The following is a 16,733-nucleotide window of genomic DNA, read 5'->3' as shown; positions in this document are numbered from 1 at the left end:
GCTGTGAGTGTGAACGTGGGACGGACCACAGACACCCACTTCTGTGTAGACACTTGAGGACCAAAGCAGCAGCCAGGCCTGCACGTTCGCCAGACTGTACGTTCTGAGGAAGCACATCCTGTTACCACGTCCACGTTCTCTCCAAAGCATCCAGCCCAGCCGGTTGTGTATCAGCTGTTGCTGTTGCTTTGCTAGCCCTGGGGGTGCTGGTCGTTTCGGGGCTGGGTGGCCGGCAGCGGGCGCCGAGTCTGGGGTGCTTCTGCCTGTCGTGCTTCTGTCCCGTCTGGTGGTGGCAGTGAGGACGGTGGGGTCTGCGTGGTCAGCGCTACCTGACTTTGCGGCTGATGATACCGCTAGTGGAGTTTCCTCTCTCCTGTCACTCTCCTACCCTCGGTTAAGGTCCGAGAGGCCTTGCGGGTCCCGTAAGGTCCAGAACACAGAAGCCCCTGGCCAGCCCCTGTGTGTTGTCACCTGCCCCACAGCGGTACTGTCTCGTGGCTCTTGCCATGAGTACCTTCCTGTCCTGGACCACTGGACTGTGGCCCGTGTTTGCTGTTGCTGGGTGCTGAGGTGGCCCTGGGAGGCCGGTGCCTCCCGTTGGGGTCCCCTGGAGTCCCAGGGAGGGGACTGGGGGCCAGGAGCAGCGAACATTCTGTTCAGTTGAGGGTTTGGGGTCACCTGGATTAGCACTGGGGAGAGCACGGCCAGGCGCCGGTCTGGATAGAGAGGGTTCAATTCATTCCCGTGAAAAGGGGTTTCCTGTGAAAAATGGTCTCGGGCTCACATTTGCCATTACACGAATGCTGGTGAGGGTACCAGCATGCCACCTGTCACCGCCCAGCTTGGGGGGCATTTGGGCCAGAGACCGTTTGACAGACACCTGCTCCCCATTTTCAGTGCTTGTCTTGCTCCTGGCAGAGGCCTGGGCGCGTGTTGGGGGCGTAGGCGGAGCTCCTTGGGAGCCTCACCGTACAACATGCATCACATGTGCCCAAAACTGACTTCATAAAAAGTGCACCTCTGCACCTCGGTTGGGGTGCTGGTGGCACAGGTACGTACGTTTGTCCAAGCTCGTCAAACTGCTCACCCTTAAAATCTCTCTGCATCTTCTGAGGGATAAGCGGTAGCTCAGAAATGGACAGAATGAGGACCCGGGCCCCGCACTCCCACCTCTGGGAATCCTGTGGCCCGGGTCACGTTGTACGTGCTCAGGCCTTCATCTCAGGTGTTGCTAATCACACAGTAGGTGAAGTCACCTGAGCGCCAACAGCCGCGCGACCTGCTGAGCCTGGCGTGAGGCTCTGGCGTCTGTGGGGCAGGGGGTCCCGGGTGGGGGCTGGGCAGCTCGCACCACATCCCCGTCTGTGTCAGGAATGAGACGGTAAGCGGTTATCCCTGGAGCGATGGGGAGGGCTTCTGTTTGTACCCTGGAGTACCCGCTCATTTAAAAACTCTGAGCCTGTGGTACTTTTATTAACTGAAAAAACAGTATAGTGAGAATTTATTTGCTCCTCCTTCTGCCTCTTTGGAATGCACGGCCGACTTGGGACCCCTTGGGGTCTTCTGGTAACGAGCAGCCTCGCTTTGGTTTCTCATCGGTGCCACGTGTGCTCGATCCCACCTGTCCTTCCCACACTCATTTTGGTCCCTGCTGCCTGCGATGTGACCAGCTCTGTGTCCTTCCTCCCTGTGATGGACCGCGACTGGGGCAGCCGCAGGAAGATGGTTGTGGGTGCAGGTTGGCGCCAGCTGGGAGGGACAGCCAGGGGTTCCACAGCCGCCTAGGGGCGTGGCTGAAGTCTGAGCCCAAGAGATGAGCTTCTGCCTGCTTGTTTGAGCTTTTCGGCCTCACACAGGTGAGCAGGAGCAAGAAGGTGAGTCCCTGTCGAGCTCCAACACGTGGTTGTGCGTGGAAACTGTTCTCTGTGGGTTGTTGTGTGTTTGCACTTCCGTTTCTAAAAACTGTGCGGGGGCACCTGGGGGGCTCGGTTGGTTAAGCGTCCCCCTCTTGCTTCGGCTCAGGTCATGATCTCACTTACGGTTTTGTGGGATCGAGCCCCACATCGGGCTCTGAGCTGATAGTGGAGTCTGCTTGGGATTCTGTCTCCCTTTCTTTCTGCCCCTCCCCCACCCCCCACTTGTGCTCATTCTCTCAAAAAAAAAAAAAAAAAACTTAAAAGGTCTGCACATCTGTGTACTTCTCACAGTCTGCTGTGCACCTCCGTGTCTTACGTTTATACCCACTTGGTACGTCCATACCTTGACTTACTCCAGTCCTGGGACTGCACGTTTAGCTGTATGAACGGGGCTGAGATGAGGTCACTACATGCGCCCTCTGTTATGTCGAAGAAGGGGGGGGTGGTCAGGGGCCCCCCACTGCAGCACTAGCCAGAGGCTTTGTTCCTTGTGCCCCAGGCAACAGGGTTAACCCCAGCTGCTCACGGGTCCAGTCCAGTCTCACTCGTGGCACTGCCCCCGCCAGACTGGTGTCTCCGCCCTTGACTTCAAGTGAGTCTGTGCACATCTGTCTCCAGAGAATGTTGCTCCGGGCCTGGCTCTTCCTTCCCCGCAAGGGTCCCTCCCGGCTCGGCAAGTGGCTCTGCGCTGCCAGAGGCCTTCCGGCCCAAGAGTGGGGTTTTGAGCTCCACGTCGACAAGATCGAGGGCTACACTTCAGTCTTGCAGGATTTGAAGGACACTTTTTGAGGGGAAAGGCGCATTTGGAGGTGGAGGGTGCCCTGTCCTTTTGATCTCAGCTGCATTGTCCCCGTGTATGACAGAGACACAGGCTGAATGGAGCCTTGATGGGGCAGGATGGGGTGGATCCTGCCTGCTGAGAGGTTCCGGCTCCTGAGCCTGCTTCAGAGTGGCCTGAAGGGGCAGAGAGAGGCGGGAGCCCGCAGCTACGCTCTCTGCTGGAATCACCTTTCTGCGGCTCGTGATGGAGATCTCTCGGGCAGGGACGATGGGTGAGCCAGGCAGGCGGAGACAGCCCAGAGCTGAGCTCTGACTGCTTGGTCTCTAAGGGACGTGCAGCAAAATCCCCACAGCAGATCCTCTGCCCGGTTCGGGGGCGGGGGGCTGCTAGAGTGACTGGCGTCCTGCCTGCAAATTTGGGTTGGAAAACTAAGAACCCGTCCGCTCGGCCCCCAGGTCCCCTGAGCAGAGCTCCGTTGGACAGTGTCAGGGACATCACCCCTGTCTGCCTGCCAGGGTTGTCCGCAGGGCCTGTCCACACTGTCTGTAGACCTTTGTAGACTGTCTTAGCTTGGGTGATTTTTTTTTTAATGCTTATTTATTTATTTTGAGAGAGAGAACTCGAGAGCAGGAGAGGGCCAGAGAGGGGATGGGAAGAGAATCCCAAGCAGGCTCCACACTGTCAGCACAGAGCCCGACACGGGGCTCAGTCCCACAACCCTGGGATCATGACCTGAGCCAAAATCAAGAGTCGGATGCTTAACCGACCGAGCCACCCAGGCGCCCCTTCAGCTTGAGTCATTTTTAAATGATCACAGGATAATGCTTACAATGTGTTTGGAGGAAAGAAATTGAAAAAAATACCAGTTTTCCCAGCCAAGTCTTCAAGATAGGGAGGGAAGAGGCAGCACTGAGCCCACGAGATCCCCCCCATTGCCATCACCCCACACAGAGGGTATCCAGGACCACACGGGCCTGCCCTCGGTGAGGAGATGGGGACAGGGCTGGCTGAGCCCTACGTACAGAGCTGATGCCAGCAATGCCTCTGAAGCGTGACAGAGTCTCAAAGCCAGGCGTTTTTCACATGGAAAACATGTGACCCTCACAGTCCCCTTAAGGGGCGCCTGGGTGGCTCAGTCGGTTGGACGTCCAACTTCGGCTCAGGTCATGATCTCACAGCTCATGAGTTTGAGCCCCATGTCAGGCTCTGTGCTGACAGTTCAGAGCCTGGAGCCTGCTTCGGATTCTGTGTCTCCCTCTCTCTCTGCCCCTAACCCACTCACATTCTGTCTCTTGTCTCTCTCAAAAATAAATAAACATTAAAAAATAATAATAAAATAAATAAAAGCTGTCTGTCTGGAGCCGAGTGCCCCTGGCCCCGCCTATGCTGGAAAGGAGTGGTGCTTGGCCACATAGGGCACTGTGCCTGGAATAGGACCCCTTCCATCCAGGCGGCCCCCGGCCTCTCGACGCCCGTGTCTCCCTTGCAGGGGATCCTCCTGGTGTATGACATCACCAACCGCTGGTCCTTTGACGGCATCGACCGGTGGATCAAGGAGATTGATGAGGTAGGTGTGCATCCATAGATAGCCCTTGCACGGTCCCTTCCCAGGATGCACTCCCATCCCTGGCAGGAAGCTGGGGGACCCCGTTGGCTGTCCCTACCCCCGCCTCTGCCCGTTGCCCTGGCTCTCTGTCATCTTGCACACTGACTGCCACATACTCGGTGGCCACAGAATGGACAGTGAGGGCCCTGCCTGCTTTGGGGGCAGGGGGACAGTGCCAACATGGGGGTGTCCTGTGCTCGTGCCTCTGCTGAGTCCTGTGCCCCCCCCGGCAAGCATGCACCCGGGGTCCCCCGGATCCTGGTTGGGAACCGGCTACACCTGGCCTTCAAGCGGCAAGTTCCAACAGAGCAGGCACGCGCCTATGCAGAGAAGAATGGCATGACCTTCTTCGAGGTCAGCCCTCTGTGCAACTTCAATGTCATTGAGTCCTTCACGGAGCTGTCCCGCATCGTGCTTATGAGGCACGGCATGGAGAAGATCTGGAGGCCCAACCGAGGTGAGGTGGTGTCGCAGCTACGGTCAGGAGAACGGAGGCAGAGGGGGCCTCTGGCAGCCCACTCAGGGGCCTGCCTCCCCGGGTTGGAGGGGAAGCAAGATCCCCGCTGCTTCCCTGACACCTGGAAGCTAAGTTAGCCTGCGCCCTGTGTCTGCTCTGTGTGGGGTCCCGGCGCTGTGCAGGGGTCTGCGCCTCGGTGCTGGGAGGGAGTGCTGTGGACTCTGCCCTGGAGCGAACAGGGGACTGGCTCCAAGCCTCCCCTCCTGGAGCTGACCCATGAAGATCCTGGCTGTGTGCTCCCCCGTCCCTCAGCCCCGTCCCACCCCAGCTGCCAGAGGGCCAGGGCTGGCTGGAGGCCTCCATCTCCCGTTAGGCCCCAGGACAGGGCTGGCGACCCTTGGAAGCGGGGTCTCCCGGGGCACCTCTCTGCGTGCGGCTTCAGGGAGAAGTCGGGAACGGGACACCGGCAGCTGGGCTGTGGAGTGGTGGGCATCCAGGGTCCCGAGCAGGGCAAGCCTGAGCTTTGCGGACCTCTGCACCCCGCCGCCTGACCTTTCCCTCTCCCCCCCCGCCCCCATCCATAGTGTTCAGCCTGCAGGACCTGTGCTGCCGGGCCATCGTCTCCTGCACCCCGGTGCACCTCATCGACAAGCTCCCACTGCCGGTCACCATCAAGAGCCATCTCAAGTCCTTCTCGATGGCCAACGGCATGAACGCCGTCATGATGCACGGGCGCTCCTACTCGCTGGCCAGTGGGGCAGGCGGGGGCAGCAGCAAGGGCAACAGTCTCAAGAGGTCCAAGTCCATCCGCCCCCCGCAGAGCCCGCCCCAGAACTGCTCAAGGAGCAACTGCAAGATCTCCTAGCAGGACGGGCCGGGTGCCACCCCGTCCAGTTCGCTCCGGGAGGGCTCACGCTCGGGGAGCGTCTCTGGCCGGGCGCTGGGCCTGGCGCTGTGTGCAGGGAAGGCTTTGACCTCGCCGCCTCCTGGGAAGCATGGGGGCTCACTGCGCGGGCAGTGGTCTGGGCCAGAGAAGCTCCGCGGGACCGGAGAGCGCTGCGGGGATCTTGGCGGAACAAGCCCGGGACCCCGCAGTGCCGGCAGTGCCGTGCGTGCGTGCGGCTGGGAAGTGCCCGGGGGGCAGCTCTGCCCTGCCCGGCCTCAAGGGGGCGGCCCTTGGGGACCCAGGAGGCCTGGCTCCCTTTCTTATTTATGTGGAAGATGTTCACCTTTCTGTACATTTTTAAAGGACGGGCAGGGAGGCCTTTGGTGCAGCCACACGTGAGCCCCTGTCAGCTGTGGGGTCAAGCTTCGGGACCTTGGGAGAGGGAGGGGATTTGAGGCAAAGACGAGGAGGAACCCCCAAGACTTCACCCTTTGAGTTCAGACACTTCACGTGGGGTGTGGGCTGTGCAGAGACCACAGGGGACAGGTGGGAGCTTCGGGCAGGGCTCTAGGGCCCGTGGCTGCCCCCGCCAGCCTGAGTGCGGGGCTCCTTGTGCCCCCCCTAAGGGGCTGGGCAGCCCGCATGGCTCCGGCGGTCTGAATGGTGCGGCCACACCTTCCTGGGTGACATCCTGCGCGTCTCAGATGGGCTCAGAGTTGGGGGCAATTTCCTAGGTTCCCCAGGGGAATGTTGGGGCTTCTCAGAGGGGCTAGTGGGATGCACTCCCCCCGTGTCCCTCCACGTGTAGGGGCAAACAGCCTCCCCCTTGACTCTGCCCCTTCCCTTCCGGTCCTGTCTCTGTCTGTTGCTCCATGAAACCGGCCCAGCATCTCCCGTGAGAAGGCGCCGAGATCCTCAGGGGGGCTGCCAGGTGCTCTGCGGGTCTGGACAGATCTGCCTGTTTGTCTCCTGGGGCACCTGGCCTCCACTCTTGCCACCTTCCGTCTGCTGGCCTCGGGTGTGACCCCACAGCTGCTCCTGGCCTGGCGTCACCCCTCGGGGTCACACGTCACCAGAACCGTTCTGACCCAGATTTTCTTAGTGATGCTGCCTGGAGTGGTCCCGGCAGCAGAGACACCGAGCCTCTCCTGGAGAACCCGCCAGCCAGCCTCCTCCTGCCACCTGGTTGGTGACACGGCCACCGGGTCACACTGGTGCTCAGCTCTACCTCCTACTCACGGCCCCATCCTGGGCTCTGGGACTCTCCTGTCCTGGGTGTCTGGGAGGCAGGGTGGGGGCCGTGGCCCGGGTGTGCAGGGGCACCCAGGGTCCCCGTGTGAGGCCTGGCCTCAGCAGGGTCAGGCAGAGGAGGCCACACCCATCCTGTCTTGCCTGTCAGGCCCCTTTCTTCGGACTTTGGACCCCGTCACACAGACTGTGTTTTGAGGACGTGGACAGTCCTACGTTCACCTTATCAACACTACTTTTCGCTGCTGACACACCATTCCTGTGCTCATTTTGGACGGTTTTTGTTTCTTTGTACAGTAAACCTAATTCAGCTCTGATTTTCAGGCTGCGTTTTATAGAAATTAAAGCCTCTGGTTTTAACTGGCCAAGTGGTGGGTGTGACGTGGCAGGGTGGGTCCGGTGCCGCTTCGTTGACACCCCCTCCACGCCTGGCCTGGATGGCTGGTGCGCGTCTGGCTGTGAGGGCTGAGCGTGGCCGCACGGCCTTTCCTGGTGGGCCGGACGGGTGCAACAGAGACGCTCTGTGCCGCGCTGCCTCCGAGGGTAGGAACACCCTCGATGTCCGTGGGTCCGGGGCCTAACTGCCGAGTTCGCTCCGCCGCCTGCGAGGGTGGTGGGCACAGAGCCAGGGATGCAGCGGATGACTCGGGATCACCACCTGCCAGCGCTCAGCACGGCACTACCCGGGCCTGGAGTTGGCGCCCTCGCCGGAAAGCCACCAGGCGACAGTGCGTGAGGCTCAGTCCAGGGCTGTGGTGGGCACTGGGGGGTTGGGAACGATCACTCTGAACCTGGCAGCCCCACGCTCGGGGACCCAGGCCTGACCGCAGCTCTGAGGGACCGTCCTGGACCCCGTGCCCACAGTCCCCCAGGATGCATTCTCCATATCTGGGCCGTCTCCCGGTCTCACGCTGACCAGACACGGCTTTTATTACTCTGCCTCCTAGGTCATAAGGTCAGACGTGGGGTCATGGGATGTTTTCCATCCCATCTCAGAGCAGATGCTCGTGGGGCCCCAGACCCTGGGGAAGGGTTTGGAAGGGCGGGTTCCAGCGGCTTTGTCCTGTTTTGCTGCATTAGCTCTCCCTGCCAGCCCTGCCAGGGAAGGGCTTCCGTACCCGTCTGAGGGAAGACTCCTCCTCCCAGGCGCTTGTGCAGCTCCCAGGAAACCGCCCCCCCCCATTTCCAGGGTGCTTTTTAGGTGGCCTTGGCCTCTAGGGACTGGCCCCACATGGGGCCACAACCACTGAAATTCAAGTCCGTCCAAGTAGATACACTCAGTGCCTCGCTCACACCAGCCATGTTTGCAGTCTTTGCTGCCTGTGCGACTGGGGGCCATACTGGGGGCACACAGTTCCCTCCCTGCTGGTCATCCCGGGACCTCACTTTGGTGGCACGTGCCTTGTCCAGTTGTGGAAGAGCCTGGACCAGGGCCATCCTGGGGGCGGGGGCAAAGTCCAGCCCTGCATTGGCCTCCCCCAACCCTCATCTGCTGAGGGTCACCATGGAAAGGCCCAGGCTGAGCTCACTGTGCACCCCTGTGCTTCAGGGACCTCACCACTAACTTTAGAGAGGGTTTCATTTTGACCCCGAGACCTGTTGGCAGGTCGTGACCCTTCTCCCAGGAGAAGGTTGTGGAGTTTTTCCTGGGAAGGAACAGAATGCTTACTCATTGCTGGGCTGAACACGGTACCCCTGTGCCTCTGTCTTGTCTGGAAGAAATAAATCTAAGGAAGGGGCTGGCCTGGGCCTGCTTGGGGGAGACCCAGGCCCTGGACAGCTGGGGCAGGTTGGAGAGCCGGAGGGGGTTGGCCAGCCTGGCCCCCTCCCCTGACCTGGGCTGGGAGGGTCTGAGAGGCAGCTTTGATCCCAGGGCCCTTCCATCCGAAGCCCAGCGCCCAGAGGGAGGAGGGGCTCCAGTTACAGTGTCCCCTCCCCTCCCCTCCCGCCGCAGCCAGCCCTTCTCTGGTCCTTCTCCGCCCCTTGGTGACCCTCTCGGCCAGTGTCTTCTGTGCTCCTGGGCCTCGGCCCCTCCCCAGCTCTCCTCCCCTCCCCACCCCCTGCCCTGCGCTGACCACAGAGGGGCCAGGCAGGGGAGGGGCTGGCGCCGCACGCACAGACTCAGAGCTGGGAGAGGCCCGGAACCTACCCAGCCCCTCGAACTGGGGTGTTGAGACGAAGCATCTGCTGTGGGCTTAGACCTTGGGGGTGAGGGGAGAGCCCCGGGATCAGCTGGGGGCTGGAGGGCAGGGGCAGCGACCACAGGCCTGGGGAGGCAGATGCCTTCAGGGAGGAGGCTGGGCAGGGCCTGAGGAGGGACTGGTGGTCACATCCCCCACCCCCTGTCCTGGCGGTCCCCATGCTGGCCCCGAGGCCACTCCTGCTGCCGCTCCTCGTGGTTGGGCTGACCTTGGGGGCCAGCCTGCCGCCAGGACCCAGGAGCCACCCAGGCGTGTGCCCCAACCAGCTCAGCCCCAACCTGTGGGTGGATGCCCAGAGCACCTGTGAGCGTGAGTGCATCGGGGACCAGGTAAGCAGAGGCACCACCCCCGCCGGCCCTCGTTGGGGGTGGGGGGGGGGCCCTCAGGGCATCTTGGCGGCTTGCCCCCTACCCCTGCACCCAGGCCTTGCCCACAGAGGGGGAACCCAGCGGCTGCACTACGGCCCCAATCCTGGGCCCCAATCCTCAGACTCCCCACGCTCTGCTGCTGGTTTTGGGCTGCTGCACATACGAGGGCCCCAGGGAACACCCCCAGTCTGCGCCTTCATGTGTCTGAAGATTAAGAGCCCCCTCCTCGCTCCCCGAACCCACCTGCCCACACCCTGGGACCAGCAAGCCAGAAAGGCAGGGGGCCATGCGGGACCTCTGCCCTGGAGCCCTGCAGTCGCCTTGAGCACGTTGTGCACGCCCCGCCCCGGGCCTCGGTTTCTGCGGTGAAACCTGCCTTGTAGGGGGAATGTCTGAGGATGCAGTGAGGCTCAGGGAGACAACACCTGTGACGGCCCCCTAGACAGCGGGCAGCTGTGGCTCACTCTAGAGAACAGGAGGGAAACTTCTGCAGACGCGCTCAGCTTCCCACGGGGGAGACAGGTCCGGGAGGGGCAGCAGGAGCTCGGCCCCCCTCCCTCGGGACAGCCTGCCAGGCAGAGCTAGGGTCCCCGCTGAGCTGCCCCCCCCCCCTCCCCCAGGACTGCCAGGCCTCTGAGAAGTGCTGCGCCAACGTGTGTGGGCTGCGGAGCTGCGTGGCGGCCCGCTTCCCTGACGGCGGCCCGGCTGTGCCCACGCCGCCGGCCTCCTGTGAGGGCTTCACGTGCGCACAGCAGGGCTCCGACTGTGACATCTGGGACGGGCAGCCCGTGTGCCGCTGCCGTGACCGCTGCGAGAAGGAGCCCAGCTTCACCTGTGCCTCCGACGGCCTCACCTACTACAACCGCTGCTACATGGACGCAGAGGCCTGCCTGCGCGGCCTCCGCCTGCACGTGGTGCCCTGCAAGCACGTCCTCAGCTGGCCGCCCAGCAGCCCCGGCCCACCTGAGACCACGGCCCGCCCCACGCCCGGGGATGCCCCGACGCCACCCGCCCTCTACAGCAGCCCCGCCCCGCAGGCCGTGTTCGTGGGGGGCACGGCCAGCCTCCACTGCGAGGTCAGCGGCCGCCCGCCGCCGGCCGTGACCTGGGAGAAGCAGAGCAACCGGCGTGAGACCCTCATCATGCGGCCCGACCAGATGTACGGCAACGTGGTGGTCACCAGCGTCGGGCAGCTGGTGCTTTACAACGCCCGGCCCGAGGACGCCGGCCTCTACACGTGCACTGCACGCAACGCCGCGGGCCTGCTGCGGGCCGACTTCCCGCTGTCGGTGGTCCGGCGGGAGCCGGCCGGGGACGCGGCGCCCACCCCCCCTGACCCGGCCGAGTGCCTGCCCGCCGCGCAGGCCTGCACCGGCGCCCCCTCCGGCCTGGTCCTCTGGCAGTACGACCCCCAGCGCGGGGGCTGCATGACCTTCCCCGCCTGCAGCTGCGAGGGCGGCGGCCGGGGCTTCGAGACCTATGAGGCGTGCCAGCGGGCCTGCGCCCGCGGCCCCGGCGACGCCTGCGTGCTGCCGGCCGTGCAGGGCCGCTGCCAGGGCTGGGAGCCCCGCTGGGCCTACAGCCCGCTGCTGCGGCAGTGTCACCCCTTCGTCTACGGCGGCTGTGAGGGCAACGGCAACAACTTCGAGAGCCGCGCGAGCTGCGAGGACGCCTGCCCCGTGCCGCGCACGCCGCCCTGCCGGGCCTGCCGCCTGCGGAGCAAGCTGGCGCTGAGTCTGTGCCGCAGCGACTTCGCCATCGTGGGGCGGCTCACCGAGGTGCTGGAGGAGCCCGAGGTGGGGGGCGGCGGCATCGCCCGCGTGGCCCTGGACGAGGTGCTCAAGGATGACAAGATGGGCCTCAGGTTCTTGGGCACCAAGTACCTGGAGGTGACGCTGAGTGGCATGGACTGGACCTGCCCCTGCCCCAACGTGACAGCTGGCGACGGCCCCCTGGTCATCATGGGAGAGGTGCGAGACGGCGTGGCCGTGCTGGACGCTGGCAGCTACGTCCGCACGGCGAGCGAGAAGCGTGTCAAAAAGATCTCGGAGCTGCTCGAGAAGAAGGCCTGTGAGCTGCTGAACCGCTTCCAGGACTAGCCCCACCCCCCCGCCAGTGTCTGCCCACCCTGCCTTCCTGTCCTGCTGAATAAAAGCCTGACCTCATGGCCTGCGGGTGCCGGACCTCCTGGTGGGACCCTCACCCCACTCAGCCTGCCTTCCGGCTGGTAACCCGCTGCCCGAGGGAGCACTGGCTCCTCGGGAACCTCCCATGTCCCTGCAGGAGCACAAGCCATGACCAGCCCGAGATGGGCACCTCCTCTCGTGGCAGCAGAGCCAGGCAGCCAGCTCGGTCCCGCCTCGGCAGTCCCTGAGCTCTCCCTCCTTCCTCTGCTGCTGGAGCAGAGCAACACGGTCCAGGATGCCCCAGAGCCCTGACTCCACAGGCCAGACCCCTCCTACCCCTAGTACAGAGCCCCTGGCGACAACAGCCTGCCCACCCAGCACCGCCAGAAATGCCCCCAGGAGCAGGGGCGGTTAACATCAGCAATGAGCAGCAAGAAACACTTTATTCCCAGGTTCTAAGCAGCCCAGTGGCCACCAGCCAAGAGCCCCCAGACCAGGCAAGGGCAGCCCCCAGGGCCCAGCCCTGGGAGGCAGGGGCTGGCATCTGGGTTTATTCCAGAACGGGTCTTGGTGGAGACACAAACATGCGGGAGAAAGTTACTCTTTCCGGAATATCAGGCACTTATTGTTGGCTGGCATGTCCACCTAGGGAAGATGTTTTGGCTGGAGCAGCTGCCCCCGGTCCCCAGGGAGGTCACCTGTGCCCCCAGCCCTTCCCACCTACCATCCTCTCCAGGAGCAGGCCACTGGCTTGGCCCAGGTCCTCCAGAAGGGCTGTGTCCCGCAGCCCCCACTCAGGGTTCCTGCAGTGGGAAGGAGGTAGGGGAGAAGGTGGAGTTGTGGCTGGGGGGTGTCACCCAGCCCACCTGCCCTCCCAGCCAGGCCCCCCACCTATCCAGCTCTGACCTGCATCTAAGGGTGAGATCAAAGTCCACGTTACTCTGCGGAGTGATCTTCCCATTGATGGCATAAGGCTGTGGAGACGGGAAGACAGCTCTGCCGGCCACCCACAGACACAGGGTCAGCCATTCCTCAGCAAACAGGCAGACTGGCATGCTGGCACTCAGACAAAGAAAAGAACACAGCCCTCCCCGCCCCCAAGATGGGGGACAGCTGAGGACCAGCTGGTGAGCCAAGGGGTTGCAGGGAGCCTGGCAGGTGACCAGGAGGGAGTTCGAGACAGAAGACACCGGGTGGGGTTTAACGGTGACAAGCAGTGGTGGGAGAAAGCAACCGAAAATACTGAAACCAAAATGAGAGAGTCCAGAAAGGAGAGCTCAGCATAGACTGGCTGGGATCAGGGTCAGGACTGGCCTGCCAGGGGAGGCCCATCATCTCCGGCAGGGACACTAACCCCATAGGTGATCAGCAGCGCCTTGGGTTTCAGCAGGTGTCCTGCTGCTCTGAAGAGCCCCTGGGGAGTGAGAAAACAGGGCACCGGTGAAGAGCGTTCTCTCCCCCACGCACCTGAAAGAGCCCTCAGTGCCCCATCTGAGACGTGGGGCAGACCGCCGCCCTGCTCCCTTCCTGCCGCACCGGGAGGGGTGCTGCATGGCCCACAGACCTGCTCCCACAGACCTCGGTGCAGTTGAGGGGGCTGATGTGGATCATGTTGATGCAGAGCAGCAGGTCCAGCGACTGGGGAAGGATCCCGCCCCAATGCTCCCAATCCCAGGTCACGTCCAGGTACAGCGGGGCCTTCACGTTGGACAGGCCCTGAGCCTGAGTGGTGGCCGAGATGCTGTGGAAGGGCAGCACCTGGTTGGGGGAGCTTCGAGGGGTCTGGGTGGCGTGAGGAGTCTGGACAGCGGGACAGGCCCCGCTCCACCTGCCCTTGCTTCCCGCCCACTTTCACCAGCCGGGACCCGGCCTTCCGGGAGCCCTTCCGCACCTGTCCAGGCAGCGCTGGTCCACGTCGGACGGCTGCCACTCGGCGTGGGGGAAGGCCCGCGCGAAGTGGGCCGTGTGTTGGCCGGAGCCAGAGGCCACCTCGAGCACTCGAACGCCGCGCTGGGCCGGGTCCATGTACTGCCGCAGCACACGCAGGATAGGCTCCTTGTTCCGCTCTGCGGCCGCAGCCACCAGCATCGCAGCAGCTCAGCCGGCCCGCGGGTCGCCGTACTCCGTCGCCGCGAGGCCCGCCGGGAGCCGTAGTCCGTCGCTGCGAACCCTGCCGGGAGCTGTGGTCCGGCCTCCCCCAAAGACTACAATTCCCAGGAGGAGGCGCGCAGCGCGTTAAGGGGCCCGCAGCCGCGGGAGTCGCACCGGGAGCGGCAGCCAACCCGAGGGGACTGGGCAGTGAGTTGGGGTCACTGGTTTACAGGTGACCATCAGCTCAGCGCCCGGGTGTCCGTGGCCGCTCTGGCATTTTCAAAGCTCTTGTTCTCTGAAATCGTCTCGTTCGCGCTGCACTAGAATTGGTGCTTCCCCGGTTCTGGTTTTCTTTTGAAATTGCAGTCGTCAGCGAGTCCGTCCAGTCGACATGGGGGAAAACTAAAACTAACGCTTGCGCCGCCCGGGAATCGAACCCGGGTCGCAAGAATGGGAATCTTGCATGATACCACTACACCAGCGGCGCCGTTGTCCAGCGTCCTACCCGCGAGACTTAAGAGATTGTGACGCACCCTCTCCTCGCGCAGAAGTACTACGGTGCATGCGCGCTGCCTCGGGGGAGGCCGGCCCCGGCGCATTGCAGCCGGCAGCCGCGGTGGCAGCACCGATCTTGGCGGGGTCCGCGTGCTGGGGGATCTCGCGGCGTCGCTTGGGCGCCCAGCGCTAGAGAGGAACGAGGGGGGCTAAGGGAGGCTGGCTTGAGGCCCGGATTCGCGCCGGCGCCGTGGAAACCATGGCAACCGCGGGCGTTCGGTGGGGTGGGGCCGGGGCGGGGTTCCTCGTGGGCGGGGCTCCCTGCGAGGGGGGCCGCGGGCGAGCGGGGCGGTCCTAGCCGCCGGCCCCGCGGTCCTGTGCTGCTCGGGGCTTTCCGGTGACGCTGACCTGACCAGCGCTAGCCCAGGGTCCCCGGACGTTGTGAGGGGGTCGGAGCCCTATTTGTTGTGTCCAAGGGTGTTTTCCCCGTGGACGGCTTGGGGCCCGTGTCTCCTAGGGGCCCTGTTCTGCAGCCGGCCAGTTTATCTTTGGTGGGCAGCTTCTCACGAGTGAGATCCCCAAACCCGACGTCACTCTGGCCAGAGCTCAGATGGTGGCCCTGACCCGGGCTTTAACCTGGGATTGTCGTGGAGGGGCCGAGATGTGGGTTTCGTCAGGGGAGGATGGCAGTCTTGCAGCTTAGGCTGGGGAAGTGGTGTGGGGCTGGCCATTCTGGACAGGCCCCCTGGGCCAGGCAGCTCTGCTGGCATTCTGCGCGTGACCACCATTTCACAGCCCCGGCTTTCCTTTCCTGAATGCGCTTTTGCCTCCAGCCACGTTGGGTGTACTCTGCATTTTCCTTGTCCTTCCATGTGTGGGCGTGGAGAGGAGACTGCTGTTTGTGCATGACAAGCCCCTTTCAACCTGACTTGGGTTCCCACCAAGCAGGTGACCCTTGGGCCTTGGGGGCTGGTGGCCGGGGGACCCAACCTGTGATTAGCAGGTGGGAGACCGAGCTGATCACCCAGGACCGATGATCTCATCAACCACACCTGTGTCACGGGGCCTCCACAAAGACCCCAAGGAAAGGGGCTCAGGAGCCTCCGGGCAGGTCAAGGGACACACAGAGTTGCCGGGAGGGTGGCACGCCCCCGTGGGGCCTGGAGGCTCCCAGCCCCCTCCCCACCCCTTGCCCTGTGTGTGTGTCTCTTCCATCCCTGTTCCCAAGAGTCCTATCCTTGACGATGGACCAGTAAACGTGAGGGTTTCCCTGAGTTCTGTGAGCCGTTCTAGCAAATTATGGAAGCTGAGAAGGGGGGGGGGGGGTGAGAACCCCGACCGGAGTTAGAGCTGATGGATCAGAGGCACAGGTGACAGCCTGGATTTGTGACTGGCATCGGAAGTGGGGGTGGTCTCGTGGGACTGGGCCCTCAGCCCCGGGGGTCTGCATAATGCCGGATAAGAGTGTCAGAATTGAGTTAAGTCGTAGGACACCCGGTCAATGTCTGCAGAGAACTGCTTGGCGAGGAAAACCCACACACTTGGTGTCTAAAGGGTTGAAAGTGCAGAAAACGTTGCTTTCTTTTACACCAGATGTTCTCTTGAGGCGGGGAACCTGACTGACCGGTGTCCCTGCTTCCTCCATGCCCTATGGCCCTGCTTCGGAAGTTGTCCAAATGCTCAGCAAAGTCTTCCTTTCAACAGTACTTGACCTTAGGTTGATACCCGCCTGCCATATTTGTCATTCCGGGCTGGACGCCATGTGAGATACCCCCTGCACTGGGCGCTCACCAGGCTCTGACCTGGCGAAGGCAGACCTGAAGCCTTTCCTGCGTTGTGTAGGTGAATACGTACGTGCACATGCCTGTGAAGGCTGGTGTGCACACTTGTGAACGCACACTTTCTGGAAAGTCATGGATGTGTGTCAGATTCTGGGAGGATCTAGGCCCCCCAGCAAATGCTGAACGGTGGACCCCTGGAAGTGTCCCCTGATGTAGAAAATGTTGGGGTTCGGCACTGACAGTCAAGAAGGAATTCTTGAGATGTGTTTTGGTGCAAAAAGGTGGTTTTATTAAAACACGGGAATAGGAAATGTGGGCACAAAGAGCTGCACTGGGGTCGTAAGGAGCGATGGATTATGCACTTTCAAGTTGGGAGGGGCTCAGAGATAGTATAAGTCTCTAAGAAATTTTGGAAGCAAGGTTTCCAGGACCTCGAGGGGGCCAGCTGTTGTTAGGGAAGGGTCATTACTACTGTCCAATAAATCCTCGTCATGAACCCCTTCGGGTGTAGATGAGCAGGCCATAAGCTTGGAGTGTGGTTGCCAACATGTATCGTGGGCAGGAAAAGACAAGGGCAGTTTCCAAAGGAATTTCTACATGTTAAAGTAGACTTATAGGATCGGGGGTGTCAGGCTAAGGTTGCCTTTGGCCCTTAGCAAAGCGTCATCATGGAGGCAGCTGAGCTCCCAGAGGAAGGTCACTCTGCCAGTTTCAAGGACTTGTCAATGGGCTGTAAGTTGTAAGGAAATTTCATTTTTCCTTTGCCTTTGGTTCTCA

The 16,733-nt window shown here is 62.4% G+C and overlaps 3 protein-coding genes and 1 non-coding gene across 8 annotated transcripts in view; 2 read left to right on the top strand and 2 right to left on the bottom strand.

Annotated features, from left to right (window-relative positions):
- RAB40C (RAB40C, member RAS oncogene family) overlaps positions 1 to 5,854 on the top strand; it is a 28,821-nt gene extending 22,967 nt beyond the window's left edge. For 4 of the 5 annotated variants that reach the window (XM_058710993.1, XM_058710991.1, XM_058710992.1 and 1 more), the window contains one exon: positions 50 to 2,256. In XM_058710993.1, coding sequence (XP_058566976.1) covers positions 50 to 664 — 615 coding nt within the window. In that variant the 3' untranslated portion in view covers positions 665 to 2,256. Of the gene's footprint in view, positions 1 to 49; positions 2,257 to 4,186; positions 4,265 to 4,537; positions 4,761 to 5,344 lie in introns of those variants that run through there. The other variant, XM_058710995.1, reaches the window with a different exon arrangement.
- Positions 5,855 to 5,881: 27 nt separating this feature from the next.
- Positions 5,882 to 11,697, top strand: WFIKKN1 (WAP, follistatin/kazal, immunoglobulin, kunitz and netrin domain containing 1). The gene is made up of 2 exons (XM_058710985.1): positions 5,882 to 9,424; positions 10,084 to 11,697. Exons 1-2 carry the CDS (start codon positions 9,254 to 9,256, stop codon positions 11,560 to 11,562), a joined length of 1,650 nt encoding a protein of 549 aa, XP_058566968.1. The 5' UTR covers positions 5,882 to 9,253; the 3' UTR covers positions 11,563 to 11,697.
- A 316-nt stretch (positions 11,698 to 12,013) lies between these two features.
- METTL26 (methyltransferase like 26) lies at positions 12,014 to 14,201 on the bottom strand. Its single transcript, XM_058710986.1, has 6 exons — positions 13,481 to 14,201; positions 13,168 to 13,330; positions 12,944 to 13,003; positions 12,496 to 12,563; positions 12,314 to 12,392; positions 12,014 to 12,234 (listed from the first exon to the last, which is right to left on the bottom strand). The coding sequence occupies exons 1-6, from the start codon at positions 13,675 to 13,677 to the stop codon at positions 12,187 to 12,189; spliced, it is 615 nt and encodes a 204-aa protein (XP_058566969.1). The 5' UTR covers positions 13,678 to 14,201; the 3' UTR covers positions 12,014 to 12,186.
- TRNAG-CCC (transfer RNA glycine (anticodon CCC)) lies at positions 14,097 to 14,167 on the bottom strand. Its single transcript has one exon. It is a non-coding gene; the product is annotated as a tRNA-Gly (tRNA).
- Positions 14,202 to 16,733: the final 2,532 nt, after the last annotated feature.

This window comes from Neofelis nebulosa, chromosome 18 (genome assembly GCF_028018385.1).
Source record: "Neofelis nebulosa isolate mNeoNeb1 chromosome 18, mNeoNeb1.pri, whole genome shotgun sequence".
In the NCBI taxonomy this organism is placed as follows: Eukaryota; Metazoa; Chordata; class Mammalia; order Carnivora; family Felidae; genus Neofelis; species Neofelis nebulosa.
This window is presented reverse-complemented; position numbering and strand designations above follow the sequence as displayed.